This window comes from Platichthys flesus, chromosome 20 (assembly GCF_949316205.1).
Source record: "Platichthys flesus chromosome 20, fPlaFle2.1, whole genome shotgun sequence".
NCBI classification, from domain to species: Eukaryota; Metazoa; Chordata; class Actinopteri; order Pleuronectiformes; family Pleuronectidae; genus Platichthys; species Platichthys flesus.
In genome coordinates, this window is record NC_084964.1 from 10,806,601 (window position 1) to 10,828,392 (window position 21,792).

General features: G+C 45.6%; 1 protein-coding gene across 1 annotated transcript; it reads right to left on the reverse strand.

Moving 5' to 3' along the window:
• Window positions 1–8,078: 8,078 nt before the first annotated feature.
• On the reverse strand, window positions 8,079–20,952 carry sbk1 (SH3 domain binding kinase 1). The gene is made up of 4 exons (XM_062413713.1): window positions 20,315–20,952; window positions 13,092–13,336; window positions 12,361–12,563; window positions 8,079–11,894 (listed from the first exon to the last, which is right to left on the reverse strand). The coding sequence occupies exons 1-4, from the start codon at window positions 20,350–20,352 to the stop codon at window positions 11,067–11,069; spliced, it is 1,314 nt and encodes a 437-aa protein (XP_062269697.1). The 5' UTR covers window positions 20,353–20,952; the 3' UTR covers window positions 8,079–11,066.
• Between the last annotated feature and the right edge of the window lie 840 nt (window positions 20,953–21,792).

Consider the following 21,792-nt stretch of genomic DNA (forward strand, 5'->3'; position numbering starts at 1 on the left):
AGAGTTAACGTGGTGAAGAGGAACCTTTAGGAGGGCCAGTGCCGTCGGGTGGACATCTTGGAAACACTCTGGGAGACGACATGATACAGGTGGCCCGAGAGCAGTTGGGATCTCCCAGGAGGAGCTGGAGGAAGTTGCTTGGGAAAAGGACGCCTCTGGTGGCTCTGGTGAGGACCCAGTTGCCACGGTAACCCAGTACAAAATACCCGGTGGATAGAAGTTTTAATGTCCAAGAATTTTGCTCTGATTGGGGCTGAGAAATAAAAACATATAATTTGATGCAGGAAAATAATCGGAAGAAGGAGTACTACTACTACTAATAACACCACATTTATCTATGAAGCACTTTTCAAAACAAAGTAACAATGTGCGAAATGGTAAAAACAAACAAAAAGCAGTTAAAATAGTGAGCAATGGTTAACCAGTAGAAGCAAAAGTAACAGTGTGTTACAAGAGTATTAATAATTGATGGAAAATAAGAGCAGAGATTCCTCCTGGATAAACTTGAGCAGATGTTGGAGAACACGTGACGGGCGAGGCCACAGAATACTGACATCTGATGAATCCAGCAATAAACGTGTCCACATCCGTGTCAACATGGATTTTCCAAATTTCATTTTTGTCGCAGAATGTTACTCGTCCTTTCTTAGGACACAAGAGCTCATCCACTTATGCGAACAAGCAGACAGCGATGCAGGAGGCTGCAGCCCGTGTTCGCTGAGGAATTTTGCCATTTTAGCAAAACCCTAAATAAATAATCAGCACCACCGTGAAGCAAAGACGTGTCAGCAGTCGGGGGAGATGACGGGTTTGTTTAACAAAACATGAGAGCAGTTCAGCAGACTAACACTATGTTGCATTCATTTTAAGAAATATATGTTGGGGTATAAAAAACAAATGACATATGCAGACACCATTTATTTACTGCAGGAAATGAACACACCCATAAAGTAGTTTTCCTGTCTGGAGAGAACCTGCTGCTGAGAAAACAACATAGAATGGTCACCAGGGCAATAACAGGGGTGCAGGGAATAAAGCGGCCGGCAAATATGGTGAAAAGATCAGCATGGTTAATACAAAATCCTCCCGAGCTTGTGTGCGCGCCCATGAGATTAACACTGACACTCTCCACTGAGACCACGGAGAATACACATGACAATCGGTTTTTTGAATTTGGGTTTTTGTAGTTTTGTGTATTCATGGGGAAGACTCCAGAGGTTGACAGCGGAGAAACAAGTCCCAGGTTTCACCCCCTACCTAATGAGGACCCGGTGGCGAACTGAGCAACCCTCTACATGATTAAATTTGTACAACTCATTAGGCAGCAGTGATTGAATATGCAGACGGCTTAAGTAAAAGGCTTAGGAGCCTGTGACCTTGCTCCACTGGAAACACACCCAGGCACCGTGCAGAAGGGAAAAAGTGGCCTTTCATATTTTTTTTTTCTTCCTTTCAAATCTGCTGTGTTCATTTTCAGCACAGCCGGCGGCGGGCCAATCCTCAGACGCAGCTGTGAACTATATTCCCAGGGTGGCGGCCAATCAGGGCCCCTGTCTTCGGCAGCAGCCGAGATAGACTTAACAATCGATTCATTTTTGCTGACAGCCGGGAGCCTGGAGCACGAGTCGCTGAGGGAAGAGCCGTCTAACACTCAGGTTTCCACGTTAGGAAAAAAGATGCTCGGGTGGTGGGTGATTGAAGATGATTAAATAGAAACACAGAATCACTATGTATATTTATTGTGTACCATACTTCCCAGTGGATTGTAACAGAGTGTCGTACGATTACCATTCCCCTCATTGACGACAATGAGATTCATGTTTGCTATAAAGTACAAAGGGGACCTGCACTTTGTTTTATGTCCTTGTACCTTGTGCAGCGATTATTTTGATGTCACGTAAACGTTTCCAGCACAGATGGCTAAAATGCTCGCAAGCATAGTATGACATTTTTGGAAATACACAAAGTTTGCTTTCAACATTAGTGTAGCTGAGCAAACAAGACGCCGGGGCTCTGTCCAGAGGTCACCTGGCTCCGAGCACAATCTGCAGGGACCTGAGGACGTTTCTGCTCCCAGCCAAGAAATAGTCCCACTAGCAATTTCTAGCTAATGGGATCAACTTAGGGTCACTAATATTCTTTGCTTGTGAAATAATGTTGTAAAGTTGTACATCACCCTCTGTGTGTGTAAAAATAGTTGTGTAGCTTTTGTTATATTTGTTGCATATGTGAATGTTTTTCTGCAAACACATAATGACCTTCGTCAAGGAGATTTTGTTTTCATCTGTGTCAGGTTTATGCAAAAACCACAAGATGGATTAGAAACCTGGTGGAAGGATGGGGTATGGCGAGGGGAAGAATCTATTAAAATCTGGGGCACATCCGGATCAGGGGGCGGTTCCAGTGAATTTCAAGTGAAGATATCTTTTTTCTATGAGGACAAAGCAGAGATGACACTTATCCCCAAACAGCGTCATGTGTTACTTCTTAGGTGCCAGCACTGGGGGATTGGGTGGGGGTCAAGACCGGCCAAGACACAAAACGCAAGGTTTGGGCCAAGGGGGTGCACTGGCACTTATGAAGTTAACAATTAGCTTGAAGCGGTTTTTGAAAATAGTTGCTCAAAGCTACAGAGCTAACACCAAACAAGGAATGAGTTAAAGGCTCAGTGAATAGAATTAAGTGATATCTAGTGGTGAAGTTGCATATTGCAGCTGAATACCCCTCACTTCACCCTCCCCTTCCATACATGAAAGAGAACCTGTGGTAGCCTTCACCTGAAAACTCAAAAGTTGTTTAGTTTGTCCAGTCCAGGCTACTGTAAAAAACATGGCAGCTTCTGTACAGAGGCCCTGCCCCTGATGTAATCATAGGGTTTTAAAATATAAAGGGCCCATTATAGAGCAAAGAAAACAACGATTTGTTGAATTTAGATGAAACACGCTAGTGATAACATCACAAGGACTATTTCACATTTAATTTCTGTCAATAGATTCCTTTCACCTAAATCTTCCAAACTGAACCTTTAATTCTGCATCTCACTAGGAACTGTGGATGTTGAACATGTAACTCTGTGTAGATTGTGGCCCCTTGATGGCCCCTGTTTTAGAAACATCCCAGATCTGCCACTGACAAAAGAAATCAATAAACACAAAACCTCCATAATGTCGACGTGCTCAATGTAATCTTCTTCTATATTGTTTTTTAATTAAAGCTAAAGGAGGTGCAGCTCTGACAGCAAAGTGCCGGTGCTGTTTCCTTCATACTAATTTCACATATTAACATTTCAGCCATAGAATCCAAAGATTGAACAGCATATATTAAGGTCTCATTTAGCTTCTCTGGTTAATTGACAGATGTTTTGATCACTAACAACATGGTGGATTTGTCTTTTAAGCTTGGGTGGTGAAGAGCTGAAAGAAGTGAAGCATGGGAGACGACAGATGTTGGTGGGTGGCACGCGCCGGCCTCGTGGCAGCTGATGGTGAGCAGTCACATTTGAAGTCCAGGGAGAATTTCACCTCGGGTGGTGACAGTGAGAATATAAATGACAAGTCTGAAGCTCGTGGCGACATCAGGATTCTCCTCCATTCCTAAATTTGAATATAGCTTCTGAGTCAAAGCAGTGAAAGAGAATTAAGACGTGTTTAGTTGCCATCCACAGATAAAACCAAATCATTAAACTGCCTCTGCCTCTTCAAACGACGTTTACATCTCTCACCGTTGTCTCCTGGCTCACATAAACACCCGCTGTTCAGAAACTTTCTTTAGTGCTTTAATATTGGGTTGTGCTTATTTCACGATCCCTTTAATTACACTGCGGTATGCTTCCACAGTGCATCTAAAAACCCATCTGAAATCCTACTAAACACACACAACCTGCAATCTGCCCGTTAGATTGTGATGGATTTAGATATTTTGTGCACTAAATTGACATTTTGGCCTGAGGGAGGCTGGGAGATTTTCTGGCAGCCCGCCTGTTCGATTTAGATTGTGTTTCATTCTATAACATAATATCCACACCAGATTTGGCACAGTGGTGGTTAGCACTGTTGCCTCGCAGCAAGATGGTTCCAGGTTTGAATCCCCGCCTCTCAGCCCATGTCAGCTGGGATTAGCTCCTGCGCCGCCGTGACCCTCAAAGCAGTGTGATCACAATCAGGCTGTCAAAGTGGTGCAAAAAACTGAAGGTCAAAGGGTCTTAACAATCATTATGTACCAAAATCACACCCAGTATTTTTAGAAAGACAGTGTCCAAATCTAAATACTTAACAAACAACATGTCAGGGGGGTGATTTTGGCTGAATGTGCTGCCCTACAGTCCTTTCAACCAGGAGAGACTCACAGAGAAACAAATTAAATTAGATTATTAGATTAATTCGATTTATTGTGATCAGAGGACTCGGGCTCTTAGACCCCTGTGAGACGCCATGGAAGCAGATCCTCTCTATGAGGTGCTTTAGATAGAAGGAGGGGAGCGTGAAAGGTTGGTCGGAGGCGTGCGCAGAAAGACTGAATCGCATCACTACAAGGATTCACAGCCCGTAATCTGCACGGACTGTGATGTACACTGCACCCTGTCAGGTAAAACTGTGCAGGATATTTGTCTCTGTTGTGTTCTGAAGTAGTAATATTGTCTAATGCAGCACAAACAGGCCCGGTGCAGCTTAATGAGACCTCCATACCGGAGACAGAGCACCTGCTCACACATAAAGTACAAAATAGCTCAATAAAGCAAAATGGAGAAAAAAAAGCTCAATCAAATACTGGTACATCGCCTCCACAGCAAGGACGGTGCTGCTGGTTCATAAAAACAAGGAGAACGTTTCCAGAGCTCTTCCAGACCCAGGCCGTCTCCGTTGCTATAGCAATGGTGGCAGACGACCACACACTGTCTGAGAGTTTACGTCTGGCACTGATCACATTTAGTGGCACACCTCAGGCAACACGCAGCACACACAAATAGGTTTGTAATGGAGTGCGGCTTTGCAGTGACCTAAAAACAGCAGCAATTAAGGATAAACAAGGTTATTGTCTAATGACTCCCCTGCAATGAATATATTCTCCGGTGCGCTCTCACTTTGTCCTTGTGTGACTCCCTGTCGCGCGTACACACGCACAAACACATTTGTCCCACTTGACACATCCTTCCCTGGCCATACCCCCTCTCTCTTTCCTCTGCTCAGACACTTTCCCTCCCTTGTCCCTTTCTTTCCCCAGCTCTCCCGCTGTGATCAGACGCCTTTATTCACATGACGCCTGAACGCTCACATCTGAGGGAGCGGGGAACATCCCTGCACAGTCAATCGCTCCCTGCTGAGATCGAGACCACTGTCCGTGTTCAGCAACTTTCGATTCCCGCGTCTGCATTTCCAGTGTCAAGCCTGCAGCTGTTTTGCAAAATGCATCGGGGATAGCAGAATAGCTCACGGTGCATCTGCCCGATTTTCGTAGTGATTCATCCATAGGTGCAGAGGCAGGAAGGGTGACGCAGGAGGTTTAATACAGTACCCTGTGGTGTTAAACCAGCAGGAAATAACATTACTCTGCAGACTGCAACTCAGAAAACTCAGAAATATAACCCTCCTTTGTTTACTATGCATACAACCTCCAGATGAATGTGGCGCCTGGTCTTGTTTGCCCACTTACACGACTAAATTCCCACTGAAGAAAAGCACAGTGGGTGGTTAATGTAAAGGCACAACACAGCTGCAGTGTTTCATTGTTCGGCAGAGAGCTGCTCAGTAATTACATGCCTGTGACCTCCGAACAATTTTGTCATCATCTTTATATGCGACACAGAGGAGATACACAACATTCATCTGAATGAAGAGGCAGAATTTGAGGTTTTTGAGTAGCAGATGTTTTTGAGCCGAACACCCAGCTCATGTTTAAAAGCGGCAAACAATGTTTAGTATTCAGATTTTTTAAACGCGGAACTATACATTAATTAAAAGCTGCACAAATAACAGGCTTGCCGTAAAGTGGCAGAAATTTGGACTATGGACAGAAAAGGTCTTGGGTTCGTCTCTGGTTCGACTCCACGGAGAAACAACAAAAAGACGAACCTGGATTGATCTGTCCAAAAATCCAAGAGGATTCTCCCTACCCTGTCTATTGCCCCTGAGCAAGGCACCTTACTCCCCAAACATCTGCTCCCCGTGCGCTGTACATGGTCGCTCACTGCTCTGTGTGTCCTGCACCAGATGGGTCAAAAGCAGAGATTTCCCTACTTGCATGAGTGTGCCTGTGCATGTCTGTGCATGTGTTTGGGACAAATAAATGTATCTTAATCTTAATCTTAATCTTAATCTTAATCTTAAAACCAGGCCAGGGCCGCAAAATGATTACGCATGACAACGGGTATGTTTTTAAGTCGGTAGAATCTGAAGCAGCTACGTAAATTAAAAAACATGGCAGTGGCAGTAATCTGTTTAAGATAAAAATTGGAAACCCCAAAAGCGTTTAAAACCAAGGATCAGGTGAGAGAGCTGCAGCCGCTTGTGACACTGCACCAGCAGCAGGTAGCTGAGACGTTGCAGGTGCTAGCTCAACCCCACGATCACACTGGGTTAGCGTTATTTGCACCGCGCCCCGTCTCACAGCAACGATGCACTGCTGCGACAGTTTTATATGTGCATCTGTCGTGATGCTTTTGTGAAACCCCCCCCTCAAAATCACATGCCCTCTCTGCAGATACGCCCGAGCGCCTGGGTTGACGTTAACCTGAATTATTTGTTGTTTGTCCATTTCACTTTACATTCATGCACCCCGGGGCGAAGCTGCAAGGATTTGACAACCTCTCCTTTTCCTGCCAAACACTTCATGCTGTGATGAAATCAAGTCGAAACTCTGAAAGGAATGTTTGTTTTTTTTCATGGTGAAACCTGCAGACATTTGAGATACGAAAATGTGAATCGGGACACTGAGTGGTTTCTCTCCCCGTCCATCTCTCAGTCCCCCCGTGTGGCTGCCATTAGCCCTGGCTGAGAGGAATATAACCGAAGAGGATCTAACACTTTGTCCAGACTGCTGCAAACTGGGAACCCATGTTCCTAGCAGCCCGTGATGCCGGGCCAGTCAGTGAAGGCTTAACATCCAGGAGTCCTTGGAATCAGTTTGGTTTAGTTGCCTGTTAAAAGCTCGAGCCAAGGGATTCCTGTACAACCCCTACAGCCTCACCTTCTTTCAACCTTGATGACATCACAAGGAGTCTAAGCTCTAATGTATCATCGCTATAAATTTGGTTAATTTTCGATTTGAAGTCTATCCTAATTGGATTTTTTTTATATGAACAAACCAAAAGCAATACACTTGAGTTTATAGAATACCTTTTAACGATGCTGCGACCGGAAAATAGTCGATACCGTTCGCATTAGTAGGGGAAAAGTGTATTTTTTGTGATTTGGATGAGTTGACGTTTCAAGCTCAAGTTCACTCTGTGCTAAACGCATCCACTTTTTAAGCCCAGCCTACGTTCAGCATCTTCCCTCTTCTCATTAATTAGGACTGTTACATGGCCACTGGGCTGCTGTGGCCCTTTGGAAGCAAAGGACAGGCTTCCACTCGCTACACCAGCCCAGCATGTCACGGTTGACCTTTCCTCTCTCTTGCACTGCCTGAACTGATTAGCTTTCCTCAGCGGCAGACACACCACAGCTCCACCGCTGCTGTCTCAACTCAGTCTGGTCACAACTCGAGCCACCGCCTGCACTCTGACCCAGCAGCTGAGACGCAGTAAGAAGGCCTGGTGGGCTGATAGCTGCTCTCGTCCTCTGCGCCACAATCCTGCTGCCCTTGAACTCGTTTGCTGTTTTGGGGCCAGCAGATAACTTCATATCTACAGATGTGTTAATTAGGCTTTCAGCATATTAAAGTAGTCCGGGGGCTCCGTCGCATTGCAAGACCAACGCCTCGGGAAGTCACACGTGATTCAATCTGACCTTCATCTAATGTGCATTCCAGGGACCACACAAAGCTGGGCAGAATGAGCTTTGCCAACAAACAAAAAAATACCACCAGAATATTTCAAACCGTTCACAGAAATACCCAGGAGCCTCAAGGTGGTGCATAAATTTATTTCAACATATATTAACATTTCATTTATTCTAATTTTCCATTTTGTTAGAGACACAATACGTACAGTATTTACATTAGATTCTACAACATCACTTGCTGGCAGAAAAACAGTTTGATCTTTGATCAGGATAGACAGGATAAAAGGAAGGCTACTCTCTAGAATATAAATTGACAGCTCATTAAATTTGACGATTGCTGTTATGACGGTCCAGGAAAAACAACAGTGAACATTGCTAGCAGTCTAATTATGATGCTATGATGTATAACAAAGCCTCAGCTCCCATCCTGATACCGTGGAACTTGACAAGTTGGGGTTTGCACTTATACAAAAGTTATGTTGTCTTTCCTCATGCAACGTTACCATGTTCTGATGCATCATATTGCGATGGGTGATGTTATGAAGCGTCGTGTTATGATACTTAATTTTATAATGCGTCATGTTACGATGCTTCTTGTTATGATGCTTGTTGTTATAATGCATGATGTTATAATGTGTCCTGTTGTGCTGCATGATGTTATGATTTGTCATCTCATTAGGTGTCATATATATGACTTGTCATATTGAGATCGATCATCTTATGCTGCGTCATGTTATGATGGTTTATGTTTCTTTGTCTCCCGTCATAATACTTTGTCCCATGATGCATCACATTATGTTATATGATGTATGCTTTGCAATGTTATATTTCATGGCCTTATTCTGTGAAACTTGACTTTTTGCACGTAATATATGAAGGTCCTTTTGGAATGATTGACATCCCACTACAATCTACGGACCCATTACCTCTGAACACACAGTAAGTTTATTAGATCACCTTTGCAGAGCTTGAAAAAGACAAAGAAAATTATATAGACTTTTAACGACGTGGATAAAGACCTTGGTTTGTGAACTCACAGAATACAGGAGAATGTGTTTCTGCAGGTATGTGTCATCCACTATAATAAGCCCAGCTGCTGTCATGAGGAACCACGGATGACGGGGAGGGGGGAAGGGGGGGAGGTTTGAACTGGGTTCAATTAGACTCTATGTTCAAGAAGAGGACAGAAGCTGAACCAGAGGAGCATTGGTGGCACTGTCACTATAGCGACAGTGCTGATGGGATGTCAGGGGAAGAGTGGAGAAATTAGAAGTGAGAAAAAGCACACACACACATACACACACACACACACCTGACAAACATAACAGTTAGGAAATTCGAGCAAGAAAACGAATGGTAATGGGCATGCACTGAACCATTCACACTGAGCATACCTAGCTTTTTGGATGCTTTGATAATTGGCAGTATCTTGTTGGAAACAGAAGCCGGAGCGGTGCACCGGTCAGGATCAGTCAACCGTTAGCAGAGCCGCCATGGCCGACACAGAGGTCATCCGTCCAGACCAAAAACACCTGGGCTCTGCTATTCCACTGGCTCGTTTGGAGGGGTTCCCAGAGAGAGGCAGGAAGACTCAATTCAATCTGAGGACGGGGGGGGGGGGTGTAACAACGTATTCCGTGCAGTCGGGGAATTGTGTTTTTAATGTTGCATCTAGATAATCAAATATTGGAGCATCTTTTGTGGTACTGGGAAAATAATTTGTATGCTGTCGACTTGCTTTGACTCCGCGAATAAAGACAAAATGGGCCGAACTCACCGGCAACAAAGACGCACAATAATTGTGTACAGAAAATGGATGTCGCCTATGCTAAGGTAAGGACAGGAAAAGGAAATGAGTGATGTCTTTATATGTCTCGGCCGCGAAAACAGAAAGAGAACAGCAGCTGCTACCGTGTAATAATCTGTGATAGGCTTTCGATCATATATCTGTATATTTGACTTCTTGTGATAAACTGTACATTCTGTCATATTTTGCTGCTACATACAGTGCGCTGCCCCGACAGTTAATGTAAACCCCCTACAATCCATTTCTTCGTTGTAGAAAATTAGAATAGCTACATTGTTGAACTACCTGATGATACGGTGCACTCCTAGAAATATTCAATTATTTACAATAAAGAGTCGTAGTTTTCTCTAAGGGTTCGTGTCCTATACAAAAATCTTGTGCTTTAGCGTTTGCAACACACACACACTTGTCCAAACACACACAGCAGGTAGAAAAGAAACAATAATCTTCGCTCCATCACCCTTTTCAGTCAGATAATGTACAATCCCTGTATACTACTGTGTTCCATTGGAAGTGAATCTCATTTGGACCAGTTCACAAGGGGCAGATGTGTCTTCCAGCCAGTCAATGGATTTTCATTAATAAAAAAAAGAAAAAGGAAGTGACCCACAGAACAGTCCTGAGGTGATGATGTCTGTATCTCAGTCTAGACACCTACATGAAAAGACGTCTCATACAAACTGCTACATTTAACTATCTTTTTGTCTTTAACAGAATATATGCATTGGCAGGAAGTCTGAGGAATTGCAGACGCATGTGGTAGCGAGGATTGCCCTCAGATCACCGGCCTCCGAGTGAACAGCATCATCAGATGACACTTTGGCCTCCCTGGAGCTAATATTCGGAGATAAGTCAACTCTAAAGTAAAGAGACAGGGACTGATGAGTGAAAAATGACAAATATCTAACTGTAGAATCAGTAGCACCACCACTGCGAATGGGCAGAAAACACAAATGTGTGGACGAGACAATGAGCTGCAGAGAGGAGCATCATCAGCGGACTGCCTGTATGCTGCCTGCCTGTACGCTGCCTGCCTGTACGCTGCCTGCCTGTACGCTGCCTGTATGGCTCTTCAGCGTGAGAAGCAGTCTTTGGTCGCTAATGAAAACCGAAGCGGCGCGTGCCGGTGAAAAGCTGTCAGAGTGTGTAGCACTGATTGATGATGTCCATATGCACAGCAGTGGATGTGATCCTGAGCTAATCTTCCATGGTTAGAGTACATCTCCTTTTTCACCGGAGTCTCTGGAGGAGTCATTAACACCTCTTCACAGTTTGTCATTACGTGACGAGCCATCTCGTCCCCAGCGCTAACATGAGTGTGGTCACACGCAGATTTCGATGGCAGTCGCCATCACCATCTGGCTTTTGTTCTTGTCTCGGCCTGGTGACTGGTGCTGTCCGGGCTCCTCTCTGGGAGACAGCGGGTCAGACAGAACGCTGCGTTTGAGAGGGGCTGGGCGCAGGCAGGATGTTCCGGGAGGGGTGGAGGGCTCAGGGTGTCGGTGGGAGGAACGTGATGAAGAGGAGGTAGAGGAGGAAGTGCAACTGCCAGTGCACGTTCCCGTGCTTGACCTCTCGCTTCTCTTGGCCCGGCAAGAAGCTCTGCGCCTGAGCTCGCTTACCAGCTCGTACTTGACAAAGCAGAAGACGTCCTTGACTCCGCAGCGTTTTTCCGGCTCGGAGGCGAGCAGCCTTTGAAACATGCGCAAGGCATCATCAGTGAAGCGGCGCCACTGAGACGGGTACGTTCCCACGGGACACCCTGCTTTCTGCCAGCGCCGAAACTCCTCGTAAAAGGCGTCGGACGGCAGAGCTGCCTCCCAGGGGAAATTGCCCGTCAGCATACAAAACACCAGCACGCCGAACGCCCACACATCCAGACTGGTGGTCACGAGGAATCCCTCAGAACGACTGGCACGGCACACCTCTGGTGCGGTGTACGGGATGGTGCCGCTCACCCGTTTGACACGGCAGCCCACCCGCCGTGTCATGCCAAAGTCTGCCAGCTTGATGCGGCGGCACTCTCGGTCAAACAAAAGCACATTCTCAGGCTTGACGTCCCGATGCACCAGGTTTTTGCTGTGCATAAAGTCCAGAGCCAAGCCCAGTTGTTGCATGCAGCGTTTGACCATTTCCTCTGGCAGACCCACCTGAGAGAAAGACAGAGGGCAAAGTAATGAGGGACGGAAGGAGGGAACATTTGGACAATGAGTACAGTACGCTGAGTAGGAGTTGAGTGTTTGTGGTGAGGTTACAGTACTATTAGAAAGAATAGATAAAGGTTATTTTGAGCTGAAGAATGAACGTTCACAGTGAAAAATGATACGGTACTCCGAAAAAGAATAACTGAAACAAAAGAGTCAGTTTTGAGTTCAGCTGCAACCATTTTAATGAGTCTGTAGAAGAGCCTTGAAGTCGAGCACTCCCTCCGTATCAGCTGGTAAAGCACTAAAGCAAAATGAGAGCTCTGCGCGGAGAGAAAACCAGGACGAAGGCAAGGCTCCAATCCCAGGAGAGCTTGTTAAAAAACCCCTGTGTCTGAACGCGGCGACTGATTGGAGCAGCGAGGGCTGAGCGAGGGCTGTGATTGGTGGAAGGAGGGATTGACAGCGTTACCTGTGGGGGGATGATATCGAAGAGGTCCCCAGCGGGGGCATATTCTTGTCCAAACACGTAGCTGTCCTCCGTCTCGAACAGCACGTCCAGGACTTTGATGATGAAAGGGCTGCAGCTAAGTGAGCCTGTTAGACTGTACTCCCGTAGGAAACTCTTCAGCTTCGTCTTGTTCTTGGTAACAAACTTTAGCGCCATTTTGGTGCCTGCAAAAAAAACGGATACAAACATGGAGAGCACACAATTAGGCCCAGGTCAATTAAACTCATTATATCATATTAAGTACTGCCAATATCTTACCGTCTGAAACACTCCAAGCGTTAGTTTAAATTGCACTTTGTGGAGACATTTCTAACCTTGTTTTTAAACAGGTGCTATCTTCATTCATATAAACCTTTTCAGTGAATGAATATCACCTCCATTATACATGTATAACAAGCCACTCGTGATTACATCTGCAGAAACACAAAGGCTGTTTAGTGTGCAGATAGCAGCAGCCTTAATGCCCTCTCAGCCTCCCTCTGCACAATGCTTAGTTATAATGCTTTCAGAACGAGACGGCATTATAACCTTGATTTCTTTTTTTACAATATCTTTTTCATAAATTCCTCATTGACCCATGCTAATCTGCAATGAGTGGATACAGATCATCTTGTTTTTTGTTAAATTAATTTTGTCTATTTACACTTGATGAACAAATTATACGAGAGGAGTTGGAGCTTTGTTATCCTCACCCTGGGTTTGGTGCGCCACCAGGTCCACCTTGCCGTACGTGCCCTTCCCCAGCTCCCGGATGTGCTCGTACTGTTTGGCCACGTCTGATGCCGACAGAGACGTGATGGCCAGGGCCTGCATGTCCTCCACTGGCACCCCTCCGCAGTAGTCCATCTTGGCCGTGGGGGAGCCCCCACCGCCACTGCCTGCCCTTCCCGGCCCCGATGGAGAAAGCGACAGGCTCGCCTTGACGCTGTGGGGCAGACTAAAGGAGGAGAGAAACGCTTAGAGTCAGGCTTTATTCTGCTGTGATGATAGCGGGTGATATAAATTTGATGCATGAATTTGTTTATAACAGAAGGCTCCTCAGCATCTTTATGCCTGTTGGCGTATATCCATATATTCTCGGCGGGGATGGTTAAATCAAGAAGGCTTTAACAGACGTTCATTTCCATACAATCAATGCGGGGAAGGCAACAACAAGGGGGAGTGCTTTTCGTAAATGCATTGAACTTCCTGCCGTCCCTCCGGATCACTCTGGCCAGCTTTTAGATATGGTCACAGACAGCACTTACTGGCAGACGGCTATGGGAAAATCAATGGGCCCAGGTAGAAGGACTAACAAATGGAAAGAAATGCAAGGAGCTGACAGCTGCAGGTGCACACATGCTGGTGAGGCATCTGGGAGCACACTGAGGAGATCCTACTGTGGGCTATAGACATTGTTCGTGGTGAAAAAAGCAAATCAGTGTGGCGGTGAGAGAAGGAGTTGCATGGGAAACACACCAGCTGGTACATTTCATCGTAGGGCTGAACAAAACAGAAACATTACTGCTGATTTTCAGTGATTTTTTTGAAGTAGTGAAATAGGTCAAATTGATATTAGGAGGAAAAATGTGGCCGTTAACTTTACAAGTTTGTATGGGATAAGCCACACTGGTTAAGATCTTGAGTTCAGTGACTCAACAGTGTTCAAAACTAACTGTTGAACAAAATGGATCTTTTGATGAAATGAAGCTTATCACACTAATGATCACACCCATTGTCTCCGTCTCTTCTCAACCACCCCCCCCTTCTGTATTTAATCATCCAATCATGCACAGCACGCACACCCACACACACTAATAAGCAACAAATCAGCCGAACAATTTCGCTGATGATCTCCGTCATCCATCACTCAAAGCGGCTACTGTGTTGTTCTCCTGTCCCTGAGGCCAGTTCTCTCAGCAGCTACAGGTTACAGACCTCTCAAACAACAGCCCGACGCATGTGAGTGTCTTCAAAAGTTAGGTACATTTGAGAGGAAGGTAGAATCAACACACAGCTGCTAATGTGCAGTTGATGTTCAGACATTGTGAAGGTGCGGCGGATCCTCAGCTTCCTCGTGTGGGAAGAATGTGATAAATATAGCCGTTAGACAGCAAAAACTAAAATAGGATGCAGCCATTTAGAGGCTTGTGTTCTTGGCTCAGCACTCTTGGCAAGAAAAAAAACACCACCACACTTGAAATAGAACAAGCCCTGTGCATCATATGGATCTCTGCTGATAAGACTTACTTTTAGATGTTATCATAAGCAAAGAGGTGCTTATATAAGAGTGTGTGAATATTGTAGCCTGCTCATGCTGAGCGTACTGTGCTGTAGCCTTCAGCGAGTCGACACAAAAGTTGATGACTGTCCAGAGACAAGTCTGCGGTCAAGGTCTGATGACTAAACATTGAGACGGGACAGACAGACAGACCGACTGGAAGCACATTCCCTCTGACCGTCCAACCTCGCGTGGCCTCACTGCCTCGGTCAATGAGAGGGAAGGGGAGCGCTGGTTTACTGGCACTGCTTTCAGTCAGCTCCAGCATGGATCCTAATCACATTACTCAGCTCCCACAAAGACAAAAGCATCCCCCACCCAACTGCACAGGAGGCTTTGCACTCATTTCCTTCGCAGAACTGGATTAAGAGTCCCGAAAATGTGATGAGTGGATAGGAGGCGGCGCAGCTGGTTCAGAAACTGCAGTGATGGCGCCTCAGAGGTGTAGAGAGGAATGTTTGCGTGGTAGTTTTTTTTGGGGGGAAGGCAGGTGTATCGGACGCACAATGCCACATATCCAAGGTGTAGTAAGTCAGATGGATCAGCCGCTAGCCTCAAAAAACGACTCTGCATTCGTGCTCGACCGCACACCCCACTGATCTCCCACGCTGCCCTCTGCTCCTCCGTCCTCTCAGGCGGCGAGAGACAACGCTACCACGAACACACTCCACCTCCAGATGAGGATTTGGCTCGAGACACGTTTAAATGTCTGTGGGTTTTCGAGCCCGTCCAACGCATTGTTAATCATCAGTAAGCCTTTTAAAAACAGATCCCTGAGCTGCCCACTAAGTCCTACATTGTCTTTTTTTTAAAATCACTCCTGTTATTGTAAGACCTAGTTATTTGAATTTTTGTGATTTTCATTCTTTAGTTATGATTCACAAAAATCCACTGACATTTACTTTCACACAAGCCATTTGAAAATCTCAAGAGATAATCTAAAAATGCGTCAAACAGGGCCATCTTAAAACAAGCCTGTTTTCCTAATCCCGAAAGAGTGGAGATGGAGGGTTTACAGCTCTGAAGCCAAGATCTGTTTTCCGGCCACTAATTTCCCCTCAGCTAGATTGTCTCTCAAATAGAGACGTATGCATTCACAATATAACCCTCTAAAAACCAGGTCGTTCCAAGAAACAGGCAGAGAAATTCAGTTTTACACCCTATTCACCATTTTGGACTTCCTGGGAGCCTGTTGTGGCTGACTCCTCGTGTCTCCAAGAGATTAACCTGCAGAAGCATTTGACCTTTTCTACTGTGAACACTTCGCTGGAGATAAGAACAGAGACCCACCCTGTGATGCCACTGGCCACAAGTGCTCTCATTACAGACTGTGTGTCTTTTCGAGCCTCAGGGTGTGCTCATGATAAGTTCCTTCTTAGCCTCTGAACTCCGAGGCGGGTTACACTGAAGTGCAAGACTTACTGAAGATTTCAGGTGGCTCTTTTTCACATGTTTGACATTTTGTTAGAGATAAGTTTTATTTTGGGCAATACTGGCTAATTGGTTCTCGGGATGGACATGTCAGTTGGTCCACAGCTTTGGTGCAGACATAAATATCTCAATCACTATTCCATGTAGTGCCATGATCTCTAGCAGAGGTTTTCATGGTCCTCAGAGGATGAATCCTAAACTAAATATGTCTCTCTTCCTGTGGAACATCTCAACATCTCCCGGATGGATTGGCCCCAAATGTTGTACAGCTGCTGTGGAGCAGCAGTTGGGGTATTGAGGGAAATCTCCCTGTAACAGGCAGGATGACTACGCACTTTGACTTAAGATATTCATGTTCTCCTCAGGATGAACTGTTGATCCTTTGTCGGGCACCAACCTCATGTCACAATGTAAATTCCCCCAATAATTTAGTTTATGGCTTAATACTTAACTACAGTAATTAATTAGCACTAGATTTCATGAGAGGTTACCATCGTGGGGTCAACATTTCGCTCATTCGCATATATTTAAATCTAGTCATGGTACGCTTCATTCAACAGGGCTACTTGTTCAATAAGAAGCTAGCTATCAGCAGGGACAATAGTGTGTGAATTGAGTGAGCTATTGTAAACTTTGTATGTACAGTTGCAATGAACTATTGCTTCACATGACCACACAAATACTTTATACCCTTACAAAACGTTCCTGTGGTACTGGAACCTTTTCCTGTGGAATTTATGTGGTATGACCTTACCGTACCACAGGAACATGGGGTACTTGTACCACAGGAAATCTTCATACGGCTGGAGGTGAATTTCAATAAATGATACAGAGTCACATCTCTGACATTAGAAGGTGAAAAGGTGGGCACTTGAGTTGACGCTGGACCTTCATCGTTAACAACTTTATCACAATGAGCACAATGCATATGATGAAGCGAGAAGGGGATGAGAGTCAGCAGCTTGACACACATTGTTTGTCCTCTTAAATTCATCCTGCTAAACGTCTCTCCCCTTTCTCTCTTGTCTGTCCCTGAAAATGTAAATGGCAGAAATAAATTGATTGCTGAGGCGGCAACACGTCTCTACCTCCCTACATCACTAATGGAATAGTTCCTTTGCTCTTGGAAAGAATCATTATGGGCGAAGATTGATCCCCTGTGCCCAATTTACTGTCAAATTGCCCAACTCAAGATAAATCAGCTGCATGCATAGCCTATACATACACATATATATATTTTCTGAATCCATCTTCTTGCTGCCTCAGTGTGGATGGGTCCTAAACAGCCTATCAGTCGATCAAAAACCAAATGGGCTTCTGTTTAACAGCCATTTGCAGTCAGGACACTATGTTCCCTATAGCATATAGAACAGAATCGGAATCACTTTTTCCAGCGGCACAGAACATCAGAGCCGGTGAGATGGTGGGTTTAGAGCAACGCTTCAACAAAGGCTGAAGAAAGCTCCTGCTGTGCTGTGATAGGTGAACCAGCCGCCCGGGCCACGGACTCTCACTTCGACAAATCACAAGCTCACACCTGTGCTCGGCTACTCATGGTGGGGGGGGGGGATCCCTGCTGGGAGGGAGTGATGGGTGACCCATTTCTCACTCTTCTCGCCTCTGCTGACCTTCTTGTCAGCGCCCTCTCTCTACAGAACTCTTGCCCAACGGAGGTGCCAACTGGCCTCCAGCTTGAATGACCTAGCACCTCGGGAAAGGGTATCCCGAGGTGAAATTGATCCAAACGAGGAGTGAGAGAGGAGGTGAAACTACAAGGACATTTGGCTTAGCGTCAATGACAAACGACTATCAAAGAGAAGAATTGGCACAATGATGAATCCAACATGAACAAAGCGTTGCAATGAAAAGTCAATCAATGTTGTTGTAGGATCTGGTTGTAAAGGACAATCATAATCACTGTCATCAATGTAATCATGTCCTACAGAAAATCATTCGCCACTGACGGAACATACTGTACCTAGCCCCCACTCAGTCACAACCCAATAGCCTCGAGTTTACAATGGGGATGGTTCGTGTGATGCGTGTGTGTGTGAGAGAGAGAGAGAGAGAGAGAGAGAGAGAGAGAGAGAGAGAGAGAGAGAGAGAGAGAGAGAGAAAGAGAGAGAGCAGGATTGGGGAAATCCAACGAGGCTTAACTGAAGCATCACTGCCATTGTACATTGTACCACATGCTATAGGCTGCATCCCTTTGATGTCAAATACATGGGGAACCGTTGACTCGAATATCAGCTCAGTGAAACGGGGGTCTGGAACGGAAGCGTGGCTAAATGATGTAAGAGCACTAAGGGGGACATTGCTTCCTCTTCTTCCTCTGCTTCTCCCTCTTCTTTTATTGTTGTTGTTTTTTATTCCTGGACCATTTCACCCCCCACTTCAAGGCGAGCTTACAGTATGTGGTGATTTGTGATCCTGCACATATGCAATAGCCTCTTACCACGATCAGAGCACTAATGTTGATTGCCAAGGCACAGTCCACCACCCCCCCCCCACACACACACTCTCTCTTTCAAATTCAACTGTGCTCTAATTGCATAAAAGGGGATTAGCCATGACTTCAAGACAGAAAGTAAAATAGGGGATCGTTAAAAACAAGAACATATAGTATGCACCAACATTCATGAACTAAATAAAATAGTCATGAGTAAAAGTCAGAGGTCAAATGGAAAATACAAGATACAGTGGACACAAACACTGGTGCAAACTGCATGACTACGGACACATTCACACACACTCACACACATTCCCGCACCCACGTCTGCAGTGTGTACAATGACAGACTTGTCATTAGGCTGCTGTTCTCTCTTTGTGATGATTGACAGGTTGGAATGATATCTGTATATATTTGTCTTTGTGGTGACACAGAAAGACAAATACGGATTCAAACAAGACAGTTAAAGAAAATCCCTCTTGTGCTCTTTTTGTCTTATAACTGAAGATGTTTGCCTCCTTTCTGTTTTCCTGTGGCTGCACTGCTGACTCTGTTTTCATCCTGTTTTGCCAGCGCTCGCTGCTTAACTGGGTCGTGGTGAGGTCAATTTCTTTTGGGTTTTAGCGTCTAGTGAGGGGGTCAAAGATGGGTTTTAGTTGCCGTTTGTGTGCCAGCTGTCAGAGGTTTACATTAATGCTGCAGATGTATTATCTGTTGGCTCAAGCAGATATCATCCCAGTTGTGTGGGCCATGTTTGCGGCATTTGTGTGGACTCCCACGATATTCTTTTGATAAATTCCGGCTGAAGAATATCAGGCATTATTATTCATAACTGAGGGTTCAATTCCACATACCAGCTCATAATTCAACACATAATATCCCTTTGTCATTGAGGGAAGTTTTGTTTGCAGATTACCAGTAATTATGTCATGATCTGTAATATTTTGGATCTAAATTATAATTTACATTGTTTTTGATGCATAGGAGCAATGGCAGCATTCTGTCTGTGTTGCTTTCTGCTTTTTTAATTAGATTTTCATATAAATCGCACCATCATAAAAAACTATGATGTCCAGTCAAAGATCCTAGTCAATACTTAATCCTCTCTCTGCCAATACCATGTTTGTGACAGAAGCAAATCCATGTGCGTTGTCTGCTGCTGCTGTTGCTCTTCATTGAGAGTCCATTACCAGCCGCCATGGCTTTGCTTTTACAGGGTATTGCTTGATGGAGTCAGCCTCTCATTTAAATGCATTAGAGGGCATTAACGATGGCATATCATCTGTCTGTCCTGCACAAAGTATAAAACGGGGGCCATTAAAAGTGAAGTGGACCGGATGCCCTCCCGTCCCATCCACCCATCAATCCATCCATCCATCCATCCATCCACCCATCCAGCTCACACTGGGCACAGCAAAGGGAGGCAAGCAGGTGGGGCTATATCACGAGTGATGTGGGTGAAAATGAAAATTAAATCGCAGCTCAGTCATTAACACAACTTAGAGTTAATCGTAGCCAGATGGTAAATGAAATAGTGGAGCTGTATATTAACTAATGCCGCTCGTGCTTTTATGACTGTACGTTATCGTATTAAAACTGTGCATCGAAATGGGTCAAAGTTCAAACAATTCTAAATTTGGCTACTCTGGATATAGGAGCCCCAGAACCCGGTATTTCTATGTCCTATGTATTTCTGCATTTCTGTTTACAATGAACAGTAGGGTTACCCCGGTTCCAGCCCCCCCCCGGGTTCAATCCGGGTGTTGCTCGCTCACCTGCTGGCGACCTGTCTCTCTCCTCCATGGTCCTGCATCCGCCCGGCGAGCAGAGCCGCTGCGCTCCGCTCCGCACTGATCCTCCACGGGGCTCTGAGAGGATCTGCTGGATGAATCTCCCGGTTCGAAGGAAGTTACCTGAGGAAACTGTGCATGTCCTCCATAAAAAAAATAAAACAGAAGAAAAACAAAAACAAACACCTCGCACTTTCACGGCTGACCAAGCCCGCACGGCTGAAGGTCCGGTGCTTCGCTGCGCTTTGGCTGTAGCCCGCCTCGGGTGACTCCTGTCCGGTTTAGTTCGTGGAGAAGCTCCACAAAAGATGACTTGTGTCTTCGGAGGCGGAATGAATCAAAAAAAGCATCATCACCATCATCTGGTGCTGAGTCGAGGACACAGGCTGGGATCCCTCCTCTGAGCGCCCACCATCTCAACCTGCCAAGCAGCAGCAGCAGCAGCGGGAGGCGGGTGCGTGTTTATCTTTCGCTCCTCCAGCAGTCCGCATGACCCAGTTCAGCGCCACACACACTCTCTCACACACTCACACACACACAGACGAGCCCATTCATTCAAACCCACTTAGGGTGGGCTCTCCGCAGTGCGCATGGGAAAATCCACATGTCCCCTCTCCATCCAAACCCAGCTGTGCGCCCTGGAGCCACCGTCGGCCGGTCGGTCAGTGGTGTCTGTGGTGGGTGCAGCAGATCTCTGGGTTCTGCAGGTGGCGGGGGTCTCAGATGTTAGCTCCTTTACTCGTCCCACTAGTCAGCTCTTGCATTGTTCACCGTCTCCACCCTCTGGCAAACTAATGCCTCACGTGTCCCGGGTCCTAGCGCCTGGACACTCTCCCTGGACACTATCCATCCACCCATCCGACATCAGTGCGCACACGAGCTTCTCCAACTTCTGATTCATGTTTTTCAAGGAACAAGCTGCTCCTCTACTCTCTTGCATAATTCAACAGCTTATGGCCTCCGAGTAGTTGACACTGTGACTTTGCCAACTGTCCCTATATTAGCTAACAGCGAGGTAAGACTTTGAATTCAATTCACTGCCCTGGCATCTCCCCCTTTTACTGTACATGTTTAACCACAGGCCTCCTGCCAGACGTGTTGGCCAACTAGAACAGCTTGGAGACAAAAACAGCATCAACATGACAGGGATCAAATCAGTACACCATTGACGACAGCCATCTATTGGATGGGCTGAGGGTAAAATGATTAATAGAAAATATTCCTAAAGAAAAGCAATGATAAAGAATTAATCCAGACCCCACATATATCAAAGATCAACTTCTATTTATACTTTTTCTCTATATAACTTTCTAGTCATTCTCTTTCCCCATATTGCCCATAAACCCAAGTGATAGCCACACCCAGGCTGAAATATAAGCTGTTGTTTTTCTTCAGTCCGTGATCTGGAGGAAAGGATGAATGAGGCCAGGGCGATCTGATCTTTCTTGTTTCCTGAAACAAAA